Raw genomic sequence first — 26,268 nt, 5'->3', positions numbered from 1 at the left:
AATAGTCCAAATTTTTTTAGTTAGCTTGATGTTTGATAGTTTGCAATTTTGTCACTATCTTAGAAGCGTAAACACAGAAATAAAATGAAAGAACAATATTGACCAATTTTATTAAAATACCAATAATTTCAGAGTTAACTTGCTTGCTTATCAATTAATAATATAATACACAATACATTTCAAGTAAGGCTACAGCCTAACCCACAATGCGTTATGAATTTATTTATCTCATCATTACGAAGAGTCTCGTGCTTAGCAATCGAGTAGCATTAGATCGAAATAACTAAATTAAAATATAATCACCACAAAAGCATACAATTTTGTTCGAACTCTCGCAAGATTGGCAATGAACAATGAACAGCGGTGTTCAAGTAATTTCCGAACAATTTGTTCATTGTGCTACCTGCATTGTTAATATTGTGAATCAATCATACATATTTCAATAAGCGATTATCTTGAATTTGTGTAATGGAGTTTATTTGTGAAACACGTTTTTTGTAGCACGCACCTTTGAGTTAAGAAATTACATAAATATATAACACGTCTGAATACCGCATAAATTGGTCATTATTGCCTGCCCTTTTTCTTCATTCGCGATAACTTTAAACTTATGCTATAAATTGGTTACTGATGTCTACCATTGTACCAATTTCAATCTGAACATATTCAAGCATTATAACCCGATAGATAGTCACTTCAAAACAAATCAAAATACAATTTATTAGAATTGAATTTCTTTATAAATGTAGGTACATTATCTAAGATAAACTAATAATTATTTGAGGTATACAATAAAAAAGCACTATTTATTTGGAAAATAAGATAAATGCATGATGAATGGATGTGAATAAAGCAAGGGCAGTTTGTAAGGATCGGACCAAAGAACACTTCTTTGGTCTCTACCTACACCTATGATATTATGTATATAATAGTATATATGTATAAAATAAATGCTTACTTTGCTCTTACTGTGATACATATGATACAATATTTATCAGTCTCTTTCGCTTCATTTTCTAGGATATAAACCCAGTATTATAAGATAGAACTCTAGATAGAGTCGCAGACAAGGCGGCAGCAATTTGTTAGCACAAATAAACGGTTACAGACGCTCTATTATTCATTGTTCCGACTCTCTGTACGGCTGTTTGAGATACAGCCTTATGCTCTAACTAAAGCTAAGCTATAACCGAACTAGAAGTAATGAAATTTAGCCGTAGATAATATTATGACAACTTAAAATGGGTCAGACAATTTGTTTTGGGTATAATTGCGTCGCAATAATATGTACATAGTCTTTTTTCAAAATCTCAATTTGATTGACTTTGGCAAGTTAATTAAATCTTCTAAAAAAATACACCCCACAAAATATTAAACATAAGTTGACCGGGTCCAAACGTCAAACCTGGAATCAGCTGTAGTGTTATGGTTTGAATAGTTTTCACAGATGTAATTTCACATAAAAACATTTAAATTTATTTCTTTAAAAATAAATAGTATCAATGTAATTATTGATGTAGTATTGTAAAGTTATTAACAAAATTAATGGTTATATTGTATTACAATATAATAGAAAAAATCTATTTGTATTGTAGCAGATTTCATTATAGTTATAAGTCAGCAAACTTGTACTTCATAACGATAAGTATCAGTTTTAAAAATATAATTTATAGCGTAGCTACGTCTCGAACTCTACCTAACAGGTTGCGAAGGCGCGTACAATTTCACGCTTCTCTACATACAATTTTATTGGAGCGATCGCATGTAGAGTCCATCTGATAGCTCTATTGCGTGCTCTGTAGAGTAAATATTTTGTAATACAGTGTCACTATACAAGCTATGTAGAGTCTTATAAATCAATGTCTGTTGCTTTAGCCGAATGGGTTTAGACTCATTTTTTTTAATTTAGGCCCACATGCGTGGCATGTAATATATTGTACGAGTGAACTTAAAAATGTACGTTTATGAAAATTTATACATTGTTGACAGTCGGTGTATTTGCAGACACGCTATTGTCAGTTTCACCCACTTGTTATTATGATTTTATAAAAAAAGATTAAGGAGTGTAGTTTTTAAAGTATTTTATATTTTGTATGGGGCCTTAAACTAGCTTTTTGTTAAATTATCTACACCGCAGTTTAGATTTGGCACTGAATTACTATTTTTGAGTTTAAAAACGGTTATTTCAGGTCTAGTCTGTTCAAGTACTAGTCTATCAGGTGAAAATAGAAAAATATTCAAATTTTTACGCCAAAGAGACAAAGAAATATATTCAAGCTTAATAAGCATTGTACTTAAGAGTTTATCAAAGTTGGTGGACTTTTCAGTATTTGGCTGTAATAAGGTTTTTAATTCTTAGTATGAAAGTTGACTGAAAAATACCTGTTTTATTACAAACACGCTACATGTAGAGCTCGTACAAAACTCTAGGTAGACATAGAGACGTATTGATTTATAAATACATAGAGTTCAACGGCACTTGTAAACAATTTATTGATGTTAATCACGCTTGGCTCTTTGTACGGTAGAGCTGATGTAGAGTCAATGATCAATAATAATGTATATTGTTTAAAATGTGAGAAAATATTTTCCTATAAAAGCTATAGTTTTATTGTTGGTGTATTATAATACTTTTGTTTTTGTAGAGCCATTAATAAATAAGTGATTTAATTAACTGTTTTGTCAATATAAGTAATAGGTTTTATTAGTTTTTGCGTTTAATATTCATATTATTATATTTATCTAACTGTACATTGTTTTCACCAAACCACTGAAACTATATTCTTACGTTTTAATGTGCAGATAGTTGTATTGCGGAGATAAGCACACACTACTCAAAAAAACTTTATTTTATATACTGGACGAAAGCTAGAGGAATATAGGTGGAACAAAAAAAAAGGAGTAGCAATTAGATATGTAATATACCAACAAAGAAAAAAGGATTTAACGTGAAAACACATTTTACTTTAGAATACCCGACGTTTGGGCTCAGATTAGGCTGGCCGTGATCGCAGGCTATATAACAATGCTTTTTTATGGCATGTTAGGTAGTATATTTCCAACACTATATTAAAATGCAAAAAAATATAGTATGCAAATAAAGATAACGTCAAGATAATCCTGCATAAGTTGTAACAATCGATGTCTCGCATCATTAGTCGGTCAGCGGCGTGACGTCCTTCAGACAATTACTGCTATGTTGGCGAAATACTATGCATATGGACACTAACTAGATACTGTGTGTTTGTAGATGAAAAAAAACGGCAATAAAATCGCGTTTATTGCATGGAAATATTAATTGTATTTTGTTCTTCAGTATTTGTTCTATAGTGGCAATAGAAATAACGTCTTATGCGAAAATTTAAACTGTCTTACTATCACGGATCGTAAGATACAGCCTTTTGACACGCAGACGACGAATTAATAGAATCCCGCTTTTTATCCTTCGAATTTGCAATCCTAACAATGTCATTTGAAACTTATACACTATGGTTCCGCTAAATATGAGTAGAGTTAGACTCTACCTGACTATACCACTGCAAAAGTATTGCCGTTATAAAAATTGTTTCATGAAATCTTACCTTAGATACTTCTGCTTTTCGGCTTTGCTTATCTGAAAAAAAAAGAAAACAAAATTACTACTTTTCAAAAGGCAAACTGAGGTTTTCCCTACGAGTATATATTTCCGTGTAACAATACAAGCACTTGTTATGTAATTTCATCAACAAATAACATGATCACAATTATATTATTGAATAAAAGTAATCTCATATTAAAGTAAATAAATAAATTAAAATGTCTCCTTCAGGAAACAATAACACAGATTTGTACCTAAAGAACATATACATAGGTTGAAATCCGCCTAGATGGACCTTATTCTAAGTACTAGTATAATACTAAACTACTAAAAATAAGATTCTAGAATCCTTAATCAAAAAATGCTTGTACAACGGAATTCTAAGTACAGGGTACTATCACACAAATGAGAGACCTCGTAATACACGGTTGCTGGCAACCATCTCGCAACCAACAAATTGCGGGACATCAACTCATAATTTTTATTTCCTCACTAATTTCAGGGATTCCAGACTGTCTTCTGAACTAAATGGTCACGATTTGTATCCGTATCTGATTAATGTACAGGCATTTGAAATTATTTGTCTCTGACTGATCAATATCTTTTCCACAGTCGATACTATTGACTAGCTATTATTTGACATTTGAAAACACTTTAAGAAAAATATTTCTATATAAAAAAAAAATGTTTGTATCCAAAATTCTCGATTCTCTATTCCATTCTGTCGTATGGTTAGTGGTCAACCTGGTGTCAAAGTTGTTCAAGCCGCCCGAAAGGCCTTTGACATGGCTTAACGGCGGTTCTCTTAGTAGATATAAAAAAGTACCAAAATAAATAGCACTTCAACAAATTCAGCTGTTCTTCACTAATAAACCAATTACATACATATTATAATTTTCAAATTGGTCCAATACCAATTAGTCACAAACTACTATAACCTTAATTGGTCTATTACTCTAGATTAGACCTCTGAGGTCAGATTTAAACACCTTTACCACCTTTATTAGACGTCGCGTGATGCAATAATTTAGACATCATATTACGGTGTCGTGAATTCAAAATCTATAAGTAACATTTTAGTTGCGGGATCTACAAATTTAGTTTTTTGTTATTTTTGCACTCATTGGTCTTTAAATGGTTAGGTTTGAAGTAGAAAAAATTTGAAAATGTTGCAAGTGACTTTCTTTAGTACCTTTCTACACCTTGGAAAAAATGAAACACTTATTGTGTACATAGTAGAGGTAGTATACGTATATTATATATTAGGTCATTATAAAGATCACTATGTGTTGCTCGGACGAACTGTCATAGTAAAGGAAACCTGTATCTTTAAGGAACGCAAAGTTCCCAGCCTGGTTTAACAAAAGGTCCAACCTCTTTTTTACTTGAAGAAGGCCCATTAGTAGGAAAAACTATACCAAAGTTTATTTTACTGTTTCATAATCCAGTCCCTACACATCAAAATATTTGTCATTTTCGCAACAAACTCAGTTGTAATTAACACAGAGACGTTTAGTTCGCAATGTGCCATTTATTTTGCATTACAGTGTAATTTAGTGACGCAAAACATATTTGAGAAGATGCCTTTTGTATTGCGTAGAAAAGATTAGACATTTAACTTAATGTTTTACTGTAATATTTTAATAATTATATGATAATTAGAGATAATTTCTTACGATTAAAACAAGTACACATTAGAAAATTAATATATTTTTAAAATTATAAATAAACTTATAGAAAACTATCCTAGTGCTGAACAAATTGTCGGGAATAACAAATGGATTAAGCCTCGAGTCCACCACGATTCGAGTAGTCTGGGGTCTTTGTATTCCTTCTAGAACTGTTTAATCAATTAGTTGGTATTGTTAAAATGTTTTCGCCATTAAAAAAATACATAGCAAAATAAACACTATATTAAGTGTCATCAATTGGGTGGGTTAAGAGACTACCATGTCGAAAAAAAAACAAACTTCAGCTGTTTCTAAAGTTAGTATGCGTTAAATATTGGTCAACTCATGACACAACGTTGGTATAATTTAGTTTTTTTTATAGAAATCTCCCCACTAAGAATCGCTCCTAGGTCGGTGACTTTTACAAACATACGAACAACGGAAGCAAAGTACAGCCAGACCCTAAACAACTATTTGTGGATCGCACAAATAATTGTGTCCTGTGGGAATCGAACTCACCGAATTCGGGTCTATTGTTTCGCCATAAAACCGTAACAAACAGACAGAAATTCGCACTTATTATATTTGTTTGTAGATCGATTGAGTCACATCAAATTACAAGTTAATCTTAGCACCTATTTCGAGATGACCCGATACAAACAAGTCGTGTACAGATACATATCTCGTCTGGTTTCCTACGATTGGTACAATTTCCTCACGATCTAGACCGACCTCTCTATCTAGGACCAAATCTAGACATTTTCATTGCATTTCTTAAGACAGACTTGGCAGGTGAGAAAATTGGAATCGAAATTGGTGTAAACCCGAAGGCATTTTTAGTTGTTATAAAATGAAATAATCTCAAACCTTTGCATAACAAAAAAATATTAGGTAACCATGATTCCTTTACACCAAATAATCTCTAAATTCACCTTCTAATCTATACTAATATTATAAAGCTGAAGAGTTTGTTTGTTTGATTGTTTGTTTGTTTGTTTAAACGCGCTAATCTCAGGAACTACTGGTCCGATTTGCAAAATTCTTTCAGTGTTTGATAATCCATTTATCGAGGAAGGTTATAGGCTACATATCATCACGCTACGACAAATAGGAGCAGAGTACCAGTGAAAAATGTTACAAAAACGGGGAAAATTTTGACCTATTCTCTCTTATGTGACGCAAGCGAAGTTGCGCGGGTCAGCTAGTTTCAAATAATATACCTCTCCATAAACGTCACACAAGAATAAAATGACATAATTATAGCTATCATTTAAAATTACTATAAATTTCTATAGAAAATGACTTCATAACTGTCTATATAAGGCCTCTAACCTCTGGTTAGCCTTTGTACAGTTATATCCTGATGTCATTAACCTTATAAGGTTAATTTAACCCGAGTTAACCCTATAATGAGATTGGATCTACATATTTAGAGTACTATTGCATGGGAATCTTTTTGAATTATAATTAAGTATTGAATAATAATAGATCTATTATTTTGTTATTATAACGAACGCTAATGCTTGCCCATACCTTTATTAATTATCAATTTAAATAGTCTGGCGGTTATGCTTTGCTGCTATCACAGCTACGCCATAGACAAACTTTCTTGAAAATCAATTCCCGCACTAAAAAATACTTTTGTGCCTCGTAAACTTTTACAAACATATAAACAACTGACACAAAGTACAACCAGACCCGAAATAATTAGTTGAGCATCGCACATATTATTTGTTCTGTGTGGGAATCAAACCCAGGACCCCCCAACAATGGTTGCGACCTAAACCACTGCGCCACCGAAGCGGACTTTGACGCAGGAATCAAACTCGAGACACTATATATTTTTAGACGGCTCTATCATTACGGTTTGTAAGCATAACATGTAACTTATGTCATGAATTACCATACTGTAGTCATGCAACTTGTTCAAGGCAGGGAGTGCCACGCGCAGACCGGCACCCTTCCTGACCAATCACTTTTACTTTACTACTCTTTACATGACATGTGTTATAGAAATTAACATGTTATCCTGTACTTAATATGATAAAGAAATAAAAAAAGGTACTTTACACGGGAACTTTACTATAAATTATTTTTTTCAGAGTTGGATTGGACCCTACCACAAACCTTTTCCTCCTTATTCTTAATCTCAGTAAAATACGGATCATTCATCTATACTTTTTTATTCAAAACATTAAAATTTGACTCCATTTGGCACAATAAGTCTAGTAGTCAAATAGGCTACTTCACACAGTTTTATAAAATTAATCCACAATTGAAATTGTAAATGGGGAATCATGAGCGTAATTGAAGCACTTCTGCTTACACCTTAGGCATAACAAGCGTAAAGTTAAAAAATACAATATTTAAACTCAGGAATTTAAGAGAAAATTATTCTTATTCAGCTTTAAAGAACCATACATAAAAAAAATACTAAAATCAAAATCAAAATCAAAATCAAATCATTTATTCATATAGGTCAAATGTTGACACTTATGATAGTCAATGATACAGAGAGTGAATTTACCGCCAGTTCGGAAGGTAGGGCCAATGAGAAGAGCTGGCAAGAAACTCCAGGCCACTCTTTTTAATCGCCAATTAATTTTAACAATCTTTCGATTAGGTATAAATTTTTGATGATGTAAGGAGCTGCTACCAACACTACCGAACACACATAGGTATAATATAAATAAATTAAATCAATATAAAGGTGCTAATAACATAACAAGTGTATTGGAAGCATGATGGGAGCATCTACCTAGATCATGATAGTATTGCAGTCATAAGAGGCATCTCAAGAGCATACTATGGCACAAGGAATTATATCGATTAATACTTATTTACTTAAAAAAAAAATATTTGGCAAATTCACCACAACCAGGACGACCAGTCACCCCAAGCAGCACCCGTTCACGAGTATGACGCATGGACCAGCCATCACCCCCTTCGCACATATTAGAGGGAAGGGGGTGACCCGGCACACGACGCCGCCGCAAGCAATGACATTTTAGTGAGCATGACGAACCTTGGCATGTGGGAGCCCACCATATCTATCAAGAAAAGAAAACGAGTGCCACTGAGGCTCGTGTGATACCTCTCTGTTACAGAGTTAAAATACTACTGATTAATATTTATACAATGCAAAGATTAATATATACATATATAGATATTTAATCTTGATTTGTGTAGAACGCGCAACTAATCCCATGATTTCTTGTCCATTATATAATCGTCGATCTTATAATAACCCCTTTTAATAAGATGATCTTTAACAACTAATTTGAATTTTTGTTGGGGTAGATCCATAACACTGCTGGGAAGTTTGTTGTACAACCGAACACCAAGACCTGCAAATGAGTTGTGTACTTTTTGCAATCTATTGCAGGGACCTACTAATTTGTGCTTATTTCTGGTATTAATGTTATGAATGTCACTATTCTTAGTAAACGAATTTATGTTTTGTTTGACGAACATCAAATTCGCAAAAATATACTGTGATGCCACCGTCAGTATACCTATTTTCCCAAATACCTCCCGCAGAGAGTCCCGCGCTCCTAAGCCGTAAATAGCGCGAATTGCTCTTTTTTGAATAACGAAGATTGTGTCTATATCAGCAGCTCGGCCCCAAAGTAGAATACCGTAGGACAAAACGCTGTGAAAATAACCAAAGTAAACCAGTCTTGCCGCATCTACACCCGCAAACTGTCTTACTTTTCTTATCGCATAGGCTGCGGAGCTGAGCCTGCCCGCGAGCTTTGTTATTTGGGTGCCCCATTGAAGCTTATTATCTAAGTCTACACCTAGGAAGGTTGCGGAGTTGACCATGTCTAACACCTCACCATTTAGAACTACATTCGTACCTAGATTCCTAGCGTTGGGCATGGTAAACCTAATGCATTTCGTTTTCTTAGAATTTAACAATAAATTGTTGGCTGTAAACCAATCGAGAACCTGTGTAAGAGCACCATTTACATCGTCAAAATCAGTTTTCTTACGATCTACTTTAAATATAAGCGACGTATCATCAGCAAATAGTACGATGTCACACAGATCCTGCACCTGATGTGGCAAATCATTAATATATACCAGAAAAAGAAAAGGACCAAGGATAGAGCCCTGCGGTACCCCTAAACTAACTGCAGATCCAGTGGATCTTGACCCATTGATATCTGTATACTGTACTCTCTCAGACAAGTAGGATGCAAGTAGGTCAAGTGCCACATCCCCAATCCCATAGAATTTAAGTTTATATAAAAGAGTATTGTGGTCAACACAATCAAACGCTTTGGAGAGATCGCAGAATACCCCAATAGCATCCTGCGACGCTTCCCAAGCATCGAAAATATGCCTAATAAGTGTGACCCCTGCATCGATGGTAGATCGACCCTTTGTAAAGCCAAACTGTTTGCTGTGGAGTAAATTATACAAACTGAAATGGCTCTCTAATTGCTCTAATATAGCCCTTTCAAATATTTTACTGAGAGCAGGCAAGATGGATATTGGCCTAAAGTTACTGGGCTCACTTTTGCATCCGTTTTTAAACAAGGGAATTATCTTACTGTGCTTCATTAAATTAGGAAACACACCTACATCTACACATCGATTAAAAGTTGCAGCTAAATGAGGCGCTATCTCAGCGATAATACTCTCAAGTAACTTTACAGAAATTCCCCACAAGTCCGCTGTATTTTTTGAATTAAGCGACTTGAATACTCTGATTATGTCAGAGGGGTTTATATGCTTAAAATAAAATGAGACATTGCACTGACCCACATTGCTCCTAAGTAATGATCCTGCTTTAGCGGTTGAGGAATTTAAGGAACTAGTCGTAATGACTGGTATGTCAGAAAAATAATTGTTAAATGTTTGAGCTACGCCTAGGCTATCTGTAATAACCCGATTGTTAACATTTAATTCGAAGTCGTGATCAGGTGGTGACGATCTTCCTGTTTCATTGTTGATAATATTCCAAGTTGTTTTTATTTTATTGTTGGAATTTTTGATCTTGTTGCTTAAGTACAAAGACTTAGCAGCGGCACAAGATTTTTTAAAGATTTTAGAGTAATTCCTAACATATTCAAGAAAACCTGGATTGAAATTATATTGTTTCATGGCATACAGCTCATACATCCTAGCTCTACTTTTGTAAATTCCTACGGTCGCCCAATCGCAGAATTTCAGCTTTGTATTTTCCTTTGTAATAGTTTTTTCCTTAAAAACCGTATTAAATTCAGACTCAATAACATTAAACAAGGATTTATAGAGAACCTCTGGGTCATCCTGAGTAATATTAATGTTGGAAATCTTGGCGGCTACCTCTTGATTAAATAATGCCAAGCGGTTGTGGGTAATAGGTCTAAAAGTTATCGTGTTAGATTTGATAACGTTCTTCCTAGAGAAGACGGCGTTCAGTCCACAGTGGTCTGACGTTAAATCGTTGACTATGACCCTGTCTAGACATACGCAGTTGCTAAACATATTGTCCAAGCATGTGGCCGAATGTTCGGTAATTCTAGTTGGATTATTAAAGAGATGTTTAAGATTAAATGATTTAAAGAGAGAAATCAGTCTGGTGGTAGTGTTGGACTGCTCCAATATGTTTACATTAAAATCACCACAGACAACCACATACTTGTTACTAACACTCAAACGCTTTAATATATCTTCCACTATCGCTTCAAACAAACTGAAGTCACTCATTGGTGGACGGTATATACATGCTATAATATGCTGCTCGAGTTCTACACAAGATACTTCGGCAGTACGTTCTACTGACAAGCTAACTATATCCTTACGTTCTTTGCATTTTAAATTGTTGCTAACTAAAATCATTGACCCTCCATGTATAGCCTTCTTCCTACTGAATGCACTTATCATGGAATAATATTGATTATTTAATATTAATTGGTGCGACAGCAACCAATGTTCCGTGACACAAAATACGTGTGTGTCATGTTTTTTCAAAAATAATTCTATCTCTAATTCTTTGCCGGATAAACCTTGTATATTTTGGTGTACTACGTTCAGAAAACCTGCCTGTTTATCCGTTGTCTTGCTTAAGCGTTTAAATTATTGTTGTTCTTTGTTACATTATGCGTAACTGTGTCCTTACAAACTAAATTATCAATAATATTAATCTTACACTACTACTACTACTTACTAACAACGTAAGTTAATATAAATAAAGGTTATTAAAAAGTTACCATCTAACTTTGTCTTGCTTTACCTTTCCTTAACGACTTCCTCAAATAAACGAAACCTTATTTGTTTTCAAACGCAATTAACGGTTCATAACATTCGTTCATCTTCGGCCACGATCGGGCGTAATCGGCAAGCATCGTGCACAATCGGCCGCCATCGTACTTCGTGACGTGCGAGTTGAACTAATGTATGGGAAAAGTGAACGAAAACGCGGGCTTTCGCAAGCGATCGAGATAAGAAGTAGGAAGTATATAAGTTGTGAGGTTTAGCGAAAGTTGAGGCATTTTTGGAGGTAAAAAACTTTTGTTATTTAATGTAGACGCTTTCGATTATGTGTTTCAGTTAAGATAACTTCTATAAGCCAAAATTATTTTTTTTAACTAAGTAGGTTTATTTGGTTATATTGCATAAAAATATTTTTTGAATAAATCAGTACCATTTCAATCTCTTTCTATAAAATCAAGAATGACAAACCATTTAGAATGATTTCAATGTCAGAAATGTGGTAGCAAATCTATGATTATTTTTTTTTATTAGGTATATCAAGTCTGCACATCCAAAATTTTGTCTAGATCTATACACGAAAACGCTTAACTAGTCTAATATAACCAGTATTTTTTTAAGACTTTTACAAACATACAAACAACGAACACAAAATACAATAAGACTCGAAACTACTATTTGTGGATCGCAGAAATAATTGTCTCTTGTGGAATCAAACCCACGACCTGCCGACACAAAGATGGCGAACACTTTAACCACAGCACGATGAAGCCGTCAAATCGAATTCAATCAAAAAGAATATGATTAATAATAATAAATCGCGAAGATCCAACCGCAAAAAATAATCAAAAAATACTAAATTGAAAACATTTAAATAAGTTAATCTCAAACGGCAATCTCTTACAACTTGTACCGTACGCAAAGGTCCGCGAAGTCCGCAATTATTCAGTAGTCATCACAGTTTTTACCGCCGGGTCACGGGTCCCACCATCGTGCCATGGCGTCCATAACAAAGTATATGGCATTATGTACAATCAGTTACGTCAAGCCGTGGCTACTTGAGACTTGAATTATTCAGAGGTTAAAGAGACTATTGTTTTGAGCTAGTGGTAACTTAGATTTTTGGTTTAAAGGAAAACTTGTACTCATTATTAGTGTAAAAAAATACTACTTGAAACAATTTTTACGTCAATTATTCCTTACGTCAGTTTTCAAAGTAATACGCTTGGTAGAAAAAAAAATATTCCTTATCCATACTAATATTATAAATGCGAAAGTAACTCTGTCTGTCTGTCTGTCTGTCTGTCTGTCTGTCTGTCTGTCTGTCTGTCTGTCTGTCTGTCTGTCTGTCTGTCTGTCTGTCTGTCTGTCTGTCTGTCTGTCTGTCTGTCTGTCTGTCTGCTACTCAATCACGCCTAAACTACTGAACCAATTTGCATGAAATTTGGTATGGAGATATTTTGATACCCGAGAAAGGACATAGGCTACTTTTTACCCCGGGAAAATGACACATTTTCCGGGAAAATTCAGGTGGCGAACGAAGTCGCGAATAATCAATATTATAATGACATTGAATTAACAACATTCCGTTGTCACGGCAACTGTTTTAATGGTGGATATGCGTTAGCGCGATTTCGTTATAGAGTAAGATCCCAGAGCTGCCAGACCTACGTCATTTTAGCAAAGCTGAAATTTTGAGGATTGTTAGTATAAAGGGTCTGTTAAGAGGTATGCACATCCACTACCTTGAAAGCGGGGCCGTTTCTGAGGTAGCGCGGAGTGAAGGTGCGTAAAAAACGACCCAAACTACGTCATAGTAGCAAAGTTGGTTTTCAGATATGTTATTAATGATATTATGTAGAATTAAAATTGACTATTGCCAGACCGGTTCCCGGGGCCATTACTTCTGCCAGACGCCTTAAATGTTGTTAAAAAATGAGGTCAACTACGTCATAGTAGCAAGCCTAAATTTTATATATGTTATTAAAGGTACAATTTTAAGACCCCCTGTATGCGGACAGACCATTCCGCAGGGCCCTTTGTCCCCTAGACGCCATTAAACTTTCCCTATGAGTGCGAGAGTAAGAGCATTATTCATACGCATAAATGAAAAACAATTGAATTAAAAAAATAAAAATTGAAAAATTATTGAATACTAGCTGACCCGCGCATCTTTGCTTGCGTCACTTAAGAGAGATAGGTCAAAATGTTACATAAACGGGTTATGTAACATTTTTCACTGGTACTCTGCTCCTATTGGTCGTAGCGTGATGATATATAGCTTATAGCTTTTCTCAATAAATAGGCTATCCAACAGTAAAATATTTTTTTATTCGCACCAGTAGTTCCTGAGATTAGCGCGTTCACACAAACAAACAAACTTCTCAGCTTTATAAAATTAGTATAGATTAAAAGTACTTGGAGTGTTTAGGAAGATAAGTAACATTATTTTGGGAATTATTTTAAAAATAGATATGGTTTACACTAAAAATTATGAAAAAAAAAATTGTAGTCATTCATCATCATCATCATTATCTGAGCTCTTACTTCCCTCATCAAATTGAATATTTAAATCATCTCCACCATCGTCTTCATTGTTACTTGAATTCTCTGTAAAAAAAAATGTAGGTAATGATGTTGAAAACAGTTACAAGTAGGTATATTGAAATAATTTATAGTTAAAATAAAATACCTAATTCGTTTTCAAGTGATTCGCTTACGAAACTTGGCAATTGGTCACCATCAAACCACTTAAAATGATAATGGTTATCCTTTTAGAACCCACCCTTTATTTGCGGGCTTAAAATGTTAGGACGCTTTATATGAGCATTACTCCAGACACCCGCAATATAATTTGCTCGTCGAAATTGTTGAAGCAATTCAGATTTACAAGGAGGTAAATTACTTGCGTCGAATTTTTTAACATTTTGCCGGTGGAATTTCTCATTCACATCGCCGACTGTATACGTGTTAATGAAAAGTTGTAGCCGTGCAGCATCTACATCAATTCAGCTCAGACCATTTAAAATTTTGAAGAAATCGCCAGAATATCAAGAAGCTTTTGTTCAATTCGGAGAAGTTGAATTATCTATTGATAAAGCGAAAGAACAAAATATATTTGATGTAATTCAAAAATTTATCTGCGAGTTATATAATGTTCCCGGATTAAAAGTACTTGGAATGTTTAGGAAGATACCTAAACATTCCAAGTACTTTTAATCTATACTAATTTTATAAAGCTGAGAAGTTTGTTTGTTTGTGTGAACGCGCTAATCTCAGGAACTACTGGTGCGAATAAAAAAATATGTTACTGTTGGATAGCCTATTTATTGAGAAAAGCTATAAGCTATATATCATCACGCTACGACCAATAGGAGCAGAGTACCAGTGAAAAATGTTACATAACCCGTTTATGTAACATTTTGACCTATCTCTCTTAAGTGACGCAAGCAAAGATGCGCGGGTCAGCTAGTATTCAATAATTTTTCAATTTTTATTTTTTTAATTCAATTGTTTTTCATTTATGCGTATGAATAATGCTCTTACTCTCGCACTCATAGGGAAAGTTTAATGGCGTCTAGGGGACAAAGGGCCCTGCGGAATGGTCTGTCCGCATACAGGGGGTCTTAAAATTGTACCTTTAATAACATATATAAAATTTAGGCTTGCTACTATGACGTAGTTGACCTCATTTTTTAACAACATTTAAGGCGTCTGGCAGAAGTAATGGCCCCGGGAACCGGTCTGGCAATAGTCAATTTTAATTCTACATAATATCATTAATAACATATCTGAAAACCAACTTTGCTACTATGACGTAGTTTGGGTCGTTTTTTACGCACCTTCACTCCGCGCTACCTCAGAAACGGCCCCGCTTTCAAGGTAGTGGATGTGCATACCTCTTAACAGACCCTTTATACTAACAATCCTCAAAATTTCAGCTTTGCTAAAATGACGTAGGTCTGGCAGCTCTGGGATCTTGGTCCATTATATAAAGAGATATAAATAATTTTGAGAATATTTTTCGTGAAAAAAAAGAATATTTTATATCATCACGCTGCGACCAAGAGGTAAAGTAACAGTAAAAGTGTTACAAAAACGTGGAAAATTCTGACCCATTCTCTCTTATGCGACGCAAGCGAAGTTGCGCGGGTCAGCTAGTAGATTTTATATTTGGGCAATATAATATGGAAAACTCAAATCAACTCTATTGTAAGCCCGATTACATATCCACTGCTCACTCGGCTACTATTGTATAAATTAAACAAAAAAACTTTAGACTGCCTGTCTGGTTCGGTCGGTAATCGATCCGCATGGTAAAAGTACTTTAATTAGCATCATATAATTTATATAAGAATACTTTCAACAGCGGCCCGGAGTTGAACAACGTGCCCGGTAAATGACATTGTTAACGGCGACACGTGGGTTTTTTTCATACACCTCTGCCTATAAACCTTCGGCTATATCAGGCGTGATATTATGCATGTATACATTATCTAAAGCAGGTAGCAATTATCATATACAATTCCTTCCTTTCATTTACTATTCTATTCTTAGCCTATACCGGTCTAAGACCTTTCCACCTCAGGTCAAACTTATAAATAAACTATCAGTAAAAGTCAAGACGCTGTGACAACGAGTTTTCTTCAGAAACGTGTGTAATAAACACATTATTTATAAATAACTTCCGATGCTTCAATGACATAATATGAGATAAACTATGTGCCATTATCGCACTTGGTCGTGGCGTGGTTGCTAACATAGCAAATTACTTAATAATAATATATAAAAATTTACCCATAAAACAATAATTTAATTTTCATTTGGTTTTTGTATTTTTTGTTAGTCTACTACTGAAGATTAATTCTACTTATTAGAGACCCTATAAATATAATTAGAATTAGCAGAAGATAATTATTTTATTTCTGAAATTAATGTCTCTGAAACTTGCGAAAAAGAAAAGTGAGTTTTGTTGTACCACGTGAAAATTGTATAATAACATTTTCTTAACAAATAAAAGTTGCATTAAGGTAATTTTACTAATACTTTGAGCACGATTCTCTATTACTATTGACTACCGACAACCGGCTTGTCATCTATACATTTTGTATGAAAATCTGATCAGCTCTTCCGACGGGAGGTAGGAATTATTTTGGCAGTATATTCTAAATGTCAAACTTTCGATACTCGAGAATACCGACTGTACAGAATCGCGCTACTTATTAAGCTTCATAAATCAAAGCAAACCTTTAAACTATCGCTAAACAGGAAAACACAAGTTCAAATAATGAAAGTGACCCAGGTTAATAAGCACGGCGACAGTGTAGTGGCGGGAAGCAGCCATCTTGCGCCATGACTTCCGCGGCGGGCGCGAGCAGACTCTCGAGAATTCTGCACGTTTATTTACAAAGTTTAATATAAAAATGCTAATGACATTATTGATTTGAAGTTATAATTCAGTCTACTATTCCTAAAATCGATTGGAGAAAAGCGTTTGTTAAACAAAATTACTAAATACTTTATATTTATTATCAATCATGATTGTTATTAAGTAGTTATGGAAAATATATGCCTTAGGGCGTTGAATTATTAGATTACAATTAAAAATGTTCTTAAGAAATGTATTTAACGTATGCTTGTTTTGCACAGTTACATTTTTTAAACACTTAATAAATGAATGTAATGAGTCAACTTGGCAACGAAAATCAAAAACAAAAAATCTAGTCCTGCAACCCAATTTTCTACTACTATCGAATATCGACAACGAAAATCTTATAAGTGCCTCTAGCGGACGTCGTAGAAACTATTTTTGCAGTACGTTTTAAATGTCAAACTCTCGAAACTCGAAAGCACCGACTGTAGAGAATCGTGCTACAGTAGACCAGCATTCAAACCATAACAGCCATAAGTAACGAGTTCTCCCTCTTAGTTTAAGTTCTAACTCCAATACATCCTCTACCTCTCTAGGTGGTCGTTGATTGACCTAACACCGGAACACATTAGCACGTGTTACGCAAACTGTCATCAAGTGAGATAACTAACAATTAAGTACAGATCACAATCCGAACTATTATGAAATAAGTCGTTATGGAAACCATCGCGTAATGCTATGGGAAGGCAGGAAGTTGTATTGCGTAATCTATTGGTGACAGTTTGGGAATGGTTGATAACAATAAGGATATAGTTCATCTTTGATTGGGGTATTCAAAGTGTCCATCACCAGGTGCAAAGTTTAGTGACTTACTCCCAACAGTTTATTTAAATGCAATTGAAATTTCGAGCACACACACAGTGTCTGCGGCAGGGCGACTTGCTAGTATGTACAGTCAGCACCAAAAGTCGATGAACAGAATCAACTTAACAAAACACCTGTTCACAATAAAATGCCATAAGTTATAGTCGCAACTAGGAAACAAAATAGCCTGTACACCAGAAATTTACAAAATTCGTTAAACACGAGTATTTCAAAAGTATCTGTACACTAGTATTCCTAAAGTTGCTGTACACCAACAATCCAAATGTCGCTGAACAACATTGTATCAAAAGTCACTAAGCAGCAGTAAAGACAAAATTATTAGTATATTTTGAACATTGCCGTGTGTTAATCTACTTTTGTCGCTTATGTTGTTCAGCTACTTTTGAGGCAGTGCTTACTTAACCTTAATAATGTATGTTAACACGTTAGTATCTATTTCAATACTTATTCACAAAACAATTATATTTTATTGTCAGTAATCATATTAATCTATAATATGAAACATAACATAAACATAACTCTAATGAAATAAGGTTAACAAAGTATATTTTTAACGTCGCCGTGTGTTAATCTAGAACAAAGTATTTGGTACTGAAGAAAAGTATGATTTAAATCGTAATCATTTATTTATTAAAAGCACAATCCAAAATTAAAATGAAAATATTTTAGATATTATAATATAAATCTTAATAAATCTTAATTCCCGCCGTAGAGCCCGGACCTCAATCCCATAGAAAATTTGTGGGCTCTTATGGTGCAAGCATGGGATTCCGATACACCACGCACCCGACAAAATATAATAGCTCAAGCAACAGAAACTTGGGAGAGATTTAGGGGCCAAAATATTTGTCAAAATATGATAGGTAATATGCGCGAACGGCTCCAGGCAGTAATAGACGCGAATGGAGGCCATACCCGCTATTAATTCTTATTTTTCAATAAAATTTTATATTTTGCATTAAGATTTATATTATAATATCTAAAATATTTTCATTTTAATTTTTGATTGTGCTTTTAATAAATAAATGATTACGATTTAAATCATACTTTTCTTCAGTACCAAATACTTTGTTCTAGATTAACACACGGCGACGTTAAAAATATACTTTGTTAACCTTATTTCATTAGAGTTATGTTTATGTTATGTTTCATATTATAGATTAATATGATTACTGACAATAAAATATAATTGTTTTGTGAATAAGTATTGAAATAGATACTAACGTGTTAACATACATTATTAAGGTTAAGTAAGCACTGCCTCAAAAGTAGCTGAACAACATAAGCGACAAAAGTAGATTAACACACGGCAATGTTCAAAATATACTAATAATTTTGTCTTTACTGCTGCTTAGTGACTTTTGATACAATGTTGTTCAGCGACATTTGGATTGTTGGTGTACAGCAACTTTAGGAATACTAGTGTACAGATACTTTTGAAATACTCGTGTTTAACGAATTTTGTAAATTTCTGGTGTACAGGCTATTTTGTTTCCTAGTTGCGACTATAACTTATGGCATTTTATTGTGAACAGGTGTTTTGTTAAGTTGATTCTGTTCATCGACTTTTGGTGCTGACTGTACCAAATTAATTTGTTTCTTCGATATTCATACATTCTGCATTTGAAGGTCGGCAGAGTGTATGAAATATATTGTGGGGCGAAACTATCTCCATGCATTGATCCCGTTGGCAACCTCCTGTACTATCGAGAGCAATTCAATAGGAATCAGTAAAAACCAACAGCACTTTGCCAGAATGACATCAAACCTGAGACCTTGATATCAGCAGTCGTATACACTCAGTCACTACCAACGGCGCCACAGAAGTAGTCAGAAAAAAAGCAATAAAATGTAATATTATAAAGCTAGTTTCTCACTAAACTTTCCCACCTGCACGTGAACTTGTACATGACAGATATCACTATATTTTCGTCGTGAGCTCTGCGCACGCGCATCAACCGCTCTCAAGGATAAGACAGTTATGAAAGTAGAGTTTATGTTACAGTTACTATAGATTTCTCATGAGGTTTCTATTTGAACTGTAGTATTGTTCGATTTATGGAATTAATGAAGATTTAAAGAAGACCTCTCTGGCATGATCAATTATGGTATCAACTGCATTGTAAAACTTTTGGCGATTGAAAAGAGTGGCCGTGAGTTTCTTGCTAGCTCTTCTCATAAGGCTCTACCCCCTTTCCGAGCTAGTGGTAGATTCAGTCATTGTAACGACTATCATAAGTGTCAATATTTGACCTAAATTAATAAATGATTTGATTTGATTTTTATAAAGATTTTTATAATCTATTAAAATTATTGAACGCGCTTATCTCAGGAACTACTTGTCCGATTTGAAAAATTATTTCAGTGTTAGATAGCAAATTTATCGAGGAAGGCTATAGGCGGAGTAGCAACGAAAAATGTTACAAAAACGGGGAAATTTTTGACCCATTCTCTTAGGTGACGCAAGCGAAGTTGCACAGGTCGGCTAGTTATTTATAAACAAAGCAGAACTAGGAACCAATCCATCATATTACTTCCAATGGTTTAGAAAATGACATGGAAAACGCGTGCACAAAATCTTTTCTCTCTTTATTTCATAATTAGTGACAGAAAAACACCGCAAAATCACTACAATTACATCACTTTAAAATAAACCATAGGTCTATGGCGTCGCGAATTTGTCCAAAGATATTACCATGGCTATTGTCATGACAATAGGGAGAAAGGAACAAAAGGGACAACTAATCAAGTTTGTAAGGTTTCTAGTTTTTGTGCTTTTAAATGTATGTAAACAATGAACGTGTTTCATGGTATTATGTTATGTGTGCCGTGAAAATGCTTTTGTTGTAAGCTTTTAACATCACTTATATAAATGGGTAGTAATTTTGTAGGCCTGTTTTGAGTTATTCGTCATGATGCGTATTGGTTTGCTAACTTCTGTCCATGATTTTGTTTGTGTAAATAGATTTTTGGGTTAAAAAGTATCATACATACATAAAATCACGCCTTTATCCCATAGGGGCAGGCGAAGACCAGAGAATTAAAAAGTATCCTATCTGCTACTCTAGGTCACAAACGAATGGTGTGCCGAATTTCATTAAAACTTATGCAGAAGAAACATGGAGATTCTTAACAAACTTTCGAGTTTGCGATATTACTAAGATCCTATTAATGTATAAGATGTTATCCTATGCCGGTATGTATAAAAATAAAGCTTTAGTAATTCTCCATACAGGCTTAAGTTAATTGGATTAAAGTTGGACGAAGAGTTTTTGGGGAAAATACTTATAAATTAAATAAAGTAATCGGAGATTTTAAAAATACTGTTTCTAACTTCTAAACCAAGAAAATTACATTACATTTTAATTGTGAATTTGTTTGTTACAGATAAGAAATGCGGTGGAGGCGGAGTAATTTAGGCGTCGACATGATGAAGACGATAGCCATGTTCACCCTCCTTATGATATGTAAGTACTTTTGAATTAATCATAATGATAGCTCACTACTTTCATTTATACCGTCGAAGTTACATGGCTTTTGTAGACGCAATATTCGTTGGTACAATGTTGAAGTAAGAAATCAAAAATCTAAGTCAAATCATTTATTCATATAGGTCAAGTGCTGACACTTATGATAGTCAATGATACAGAGAGTGAATTTACCGCCAGTTCGGAAGGTAGGGTCAATGAGAAGAGCTGGCAAGAAACTCCTGGCCACTCACGCATTGATGATGTAAGCTGCAAACTATCGATGTATCAATTTCATTAAATTCTGTACAACCGTTTTCTTCTAGTTGTACAAGGAATTCTAAAACTATTGAACACTCTACGCTTTAAACGGGACAGAGTCTTCTTCTTCTTCGTGTCTATGGTTATTCAAGTCTTAACTACCTCTAGTTTTGTATAAACAGTAAAGAAATACGAGTATCTGTTTAAATTACAATGTATAAAGGTCCTAAGATACAAATTCGATAGTCATGATTTCAAATTAAGTGTCAATGACTATTGACTACGTGTCCGTGTTTCCTTTATCACAAAGAACCGAGATGAAAATGCTTAGTTCACTATGAAACTGTAGTCAATAAGATTGTACATAATTGAGACCTCAAATGAAAGACATCTAAATCAAAAGAAGCCCTACAATTTACTTTAATTCTCTACAATTTCATACAAAACTTAATCAAAATATAGTAAGAATAAAAGGTCAGTTTTGACTCTACAGTTCAATGATCCGTAATTATCGTTATTTAAGTAGTTTTGCAAGTAGTTTAGAAATACCTAGGTCCAAAATATAGGTCTTAGAAGTTATGAAATCTAGATCAAATATTGATTTTAAAATGTTTTTGAAATGTTAAAATATAGCAGGTAATTGTAGTGCTGTGTTTTAGATTGGTTTATCTGATGGTTGATATATGAATGTGTATTGTGTAAGTAGGTTTGATGCTTGGGTCATGAAAGTGGTAAGTCTGTCTATGTTATTAATTTAGATCATATTTAAAGATAAATGTATTGTTATTACTTGTAAGATGTTTTCGTTCATTTAAACTTAATTTTTTTATAAACATTTTTTTTATCCTAATTTGTTTGTTAATATAAACAAAGTAGTTTCCCGCGTGTATCGCTATGTCTGTATGTATGTCATGAGATCTTTAAAACTACGCAACGGGTTTAGTTGCAGTTTTTTTTAATAGATAGTGTGATAGGAGAGGAAGGTGCAAATATTGTAAAGGCTTAAGTAAAATACCTTTTCAACCGTGTGCGATGCCGGGGCGGGCCGCTAGTTTATGTATATGTATAAAACTGTTTATATTAAAGCAATAATGTTGCAGTAAGGGTGTTATAAATACATAATGTAGTGAAGCACGCGACACTATATAAAAACCTAAATTATATACATAACATTTTCTTCGGTTTCTCTTGAATTGCGTCATTTCCTAGACAACGTGTGAATCTATATTATATAGTTAAGTACTTGTTTTATCTCCTACTTTGTTCATGTTAGCACTTCTTAGTGGCGTTTTTGTTATAACTGCAGTGTTATTGCTTTGCGTGATAGAAATAACAAAGTCCCAAGTTTTATACTAGGATTAAGTAAAATGGGTGATTCAATTTACGTACCCAAATGCGTATAGGCGTATCGACATTATACATTTTTAACCGACCTCAAAAAAGGAGGAGGTTATCAATTCGACTGCATTTTTCACCGCTCATAATGATGCTTCCAAATAATGAGTAACTTACCAAATACAAAGCACATATCCTAACTCCTAGCTACTACATACCTACATACATTTATAATATGACGACTGTTATACCCAAAGGTGTTTCGCCATTACAATCTTAGGTCCTATATAGAAGAGGGCGAGTCTTCTAACATATATATATTTTTTTTTTTTTTTTTTAAAACACAACTCCCGCACTAAGAATTGCTCTTGTGTCGCGGGGACTTTTACAAACATACAAACAACGGACACAAAGCACAACCAGACCCGAAACAATTATTTGTGGATCGCACAAATAATTGTCCCGTGTGGGAATCGAACCCACGACCTCCCGTTGCCGTGGTATCGGCGTGGCGACCTAAACCACTGCGCCACGGAGGCAGTCAATACATTATACCGTATATACCGGGCACGTTACCAAACTCCGGGCTACTCCAGCTAAAAATAAATAAAAGAGATCTAGTAGTGCTTTGTTCGACTCTAGAGACTCGGTTACCACTCCGATTAGACAGATAATAATAGTTTTAAAACCAAACAACACTGAGAATTATATTGAAAGACATTTTCTTTATTACTTTACTCAAAAGATAAAATATAGTAAGTATCATAACTTATTCATTAATTAACTTGAACTATACTGAACTAAGACCTCTGTGAGCCCTTTGCGTGCTATTATAAATATTAATTAATTGTCATTTATTGATTGTACCTTTCTGATGAAGTAGGCAAAGCTTTAATGTCATAGTGGAAGTTTAATTAAATATATATTTTAACCCTTAACCTCATATATACATTTATTGAAGGTTTGTAAAGTCCCCCACCCGTACTTACTTATTTACCCTCTTATTAATAAAAATATATGAAGTTATGAAAGACTTATAAAGTGTTTTGTTTCTTTCACTCCTTAGCAAAATGAAAAAGAGAAAACATATTATAGTAGCTTTTTAACTAAAATAGGTTTATAGTGTGTTTATGAATAAGAAGGTTAGGCGTTACGGAATTACTTAGGAGGAGACCCTTTCCCTGCAGTGCGGGTTGAGGACTTCGCATACCTTAAAGAATGATCAATTATTGTATCAACCACATTGTAAATATTTTGGCGATTGAAAAGAGCAGCCGCGAGTTTCTTGCTAGCTCTTCTCATAAGGCTCTAACCCCTTTCCGAGCCAGTAGTAGATGCAGTAATTGTAAAGACAATAAGTGTCAATATTTAACCTAAATGAATAAATTATTTGATTTTAAATAGTTCTAAAGAACTCTGAGGCATGCCAGGTAGCATCAAGATGTTTTAATTCACCGTTAGAACAAGTGATAATTATTTCTAATACACACATAACTTCGAAAGTCAGTGGTGTGTTGTGAGGGTACGAACCCTCGTAGGAGGCACGACTTAAACCACTCGGCTATCACGGACTTATAGAAAATGAAAATAAAATAAGTACTTCGTTATGCCATTGTGAGTTGCTTTACTTTTAAACATTAGCCCAAATGCGTGAGAGGCAAATGCTTTCTCGGCTATTAGCTAAAGTTCTAAGTTCGATTCTAATTGAAGCTAAGCTTTGTTGACAAATTCTAGTCATATATCAGTCTAAGTAGTGTGTAGAAACCCCTAACATTAAAAAAAACTGTTATACATTTAGAAAGTGAAGACTATAGTGTAGACTTTCTTTGTGAAGGTATATTGTAAATACATTGTCTCTCTGATGTGGCAATCTAAGGATGTTAGCGTTTATTGTCGAAACGCCTACTTGATGTACTAGATCAGGGGTTACCAACCTGTCACCTGAATACGAAGAAATATAACAGAATAAGCTTTATTTTTTGGAGGATATAACACGTATAGATTTGCTATACTTGTTACAATGTTTTGACACTGCTTGTCGTGAGACTTCAGGTTCAATTCCTAGCTCGATTTTTTTGCTACTTTTTTATATTGGGGTAAGTTCGCCCCTCAAATATGTTGGTAATACCATTATGTTGGTAAGTATGAGCTGATATTATTGCAATTAAAAATAACCTGCCGACAATTTATTTTAAAATACTTAACTAACAGAAAGTTCACATCTCAAAGTCTTAGTTTAAATAACGTTAAATCCGAAATTCAGATAGTTAACGATCCTTTTATTTAAAAATAGTTGAGTACACCTGCCAGCACTAGATAAATCTTAAACCAGTTATTGCATTCATAAAGGCATTATTACGTGTAATCGTCGCTATTGTTACAATCAATATGGCGGCCATTAGGCTGTATAATAATGTCTGTGCCTGTTCGGTACAACACTATTTTGTTATACAACTTTAATAATGTTGTACGGAATCTAATAGAGTTTAGGGATGTCACTTTATGTTAATTTTACATTTCATTATGTACAAAAAAAAGTGTTTCAAAGTGCAACGACAAGTTTTATTTGCCTACGGCTGGGCAGATTTTTAATAATATACAGGTAAACTTTCCATTCCCTCACTTTCATAACCCATTGAACCGGTGTTCCGATATGACTGATAATATTAGGCATTACATGCCCTTCCAATCTCTGAGTCATCACTAAAGATATTAGAAATAAATAGGTCAGAAAATACATTTCAGCCTGACTCGACCTTCGAACTAAAATCTCAGCCACAATCGTACACCACATAGATATATGATAAGCCACTGAGACATTTTGTGGGTGGCAAAAGGGTGACATCCAGATACCATTTTGATTGGGTTTCATTCGACGCTCAATCATATCCATCAGTCTACAGAAATAAGTAACTAATCGAAAGGAGGACCGGACAAAACGGTACCAATAAGGACTAAGATTTTCATATCGCCATAACTTTTTTCACACAGCGATTTACTGCAGTAACTATTATAGTAGGTATATTATAAGACCTTTCTAATGACATATGCCACGTCGTTATCGGTTCTAGGACCTGCTAAAATACATTTTTGCCCGTTCTCCTTTATGAAAAACTTAAATATTCAAAGAATCAGCCCTAGTGGTAACACCATTACAACTAATATAGGAACTGCGATATTTTCGCGCATGCGGTCTGCGGTCACATTGTACCATTATGAGCTTGTAACGCATAGGGTTCTATTAGACTGTATGTCTGTTATCTACTTGTACAGCTTGGATGTAGGAATGTGATGAACAATTGCTTTTGGCATACACACTGAATTGTGACAACAAAAAAATACAGACTGTAATAGTGTATGTTGAGTAAAAATACTGCAGAAAAAGTTGGTAGTAAATAAACATTTTTGACTTTTCGCGGTTCATTTAGTTTTTATTTTTAGTCATTGTTTCGCGGTTACGATCGACCTAATTCCGGTTAAATCCATACTCATAAGAAA

General features: G+C 34.2%; 1 protein-coding gene and 1 long non-coding RNA gene across 4 annotated transcripts in view; one reads left to right on the top strand and one right to left on the bottom strand.

Annotated features, from left to right (window-relative positions):
• The window catches only part of LOC142982387 (uncharacterized), an 88,289-nt gene that overhangs the window by 41,270 nt on the left and 20,751 nt on the right, over window positions 1-26,268 (top strand). For all 3 annotated transcript variants that reach the window (XM_076128873.1, XM_076128874.1, XM_076128872.1), the window contains exon 4: window positions 21,095-21,174. In XM_076128873.1, coding sequence (XP_075984988.1) covers window positions 21,102-21,174 — 73 coding nt within the window. In that variant the 5' untranslated portion in view covers window positions 21,095-21,101. The remainder of the gene's footprint in view (window positions 1-21,094; window positions 21,175-26,268) is intronic.
• LOC142982390 (uncharacterized) overlaps window positions 1-26,268 on the bottom strand; it is a 147,841-nt gene that overhangs the window by 108,212 nt on the left and 13,361 nt on the right. Inside the window, exon 2 of the long non-coding RNA XR_012959982.1 lies at window positions 3,582-3,613. This is a non-coding gene — a long non-coding RNA (uncharacterized LOC142982390). The remainder of the gene's footprint in view (window positions 1-3,581; window positions 3,614-26,268) is intronic.

The sequence above is a fragment of the Anticarsia gemmatalis genome, chromosome 21 (assembly GCF_050436995.1).
Source record: "Anticarsia gemmatalis isolate Benzon Research Colony breed Stoneville strain chromosome 21, ilAntGemm2 primary, whole genome shotgun sequence".
In the NCBI taxonomy this organism is placed as follows: Eukaryota; Metazoa; Arthropoda; class Insecta; order Lepidoptera; family Erebidae; genus Anticarsia; species Anticarsia gemmatalis.
The sequence above is the reverse complement of the archived record's forward strand: the minus strand, read 5'-3'. Positions and strand labels throughout refer to the sequence as shown.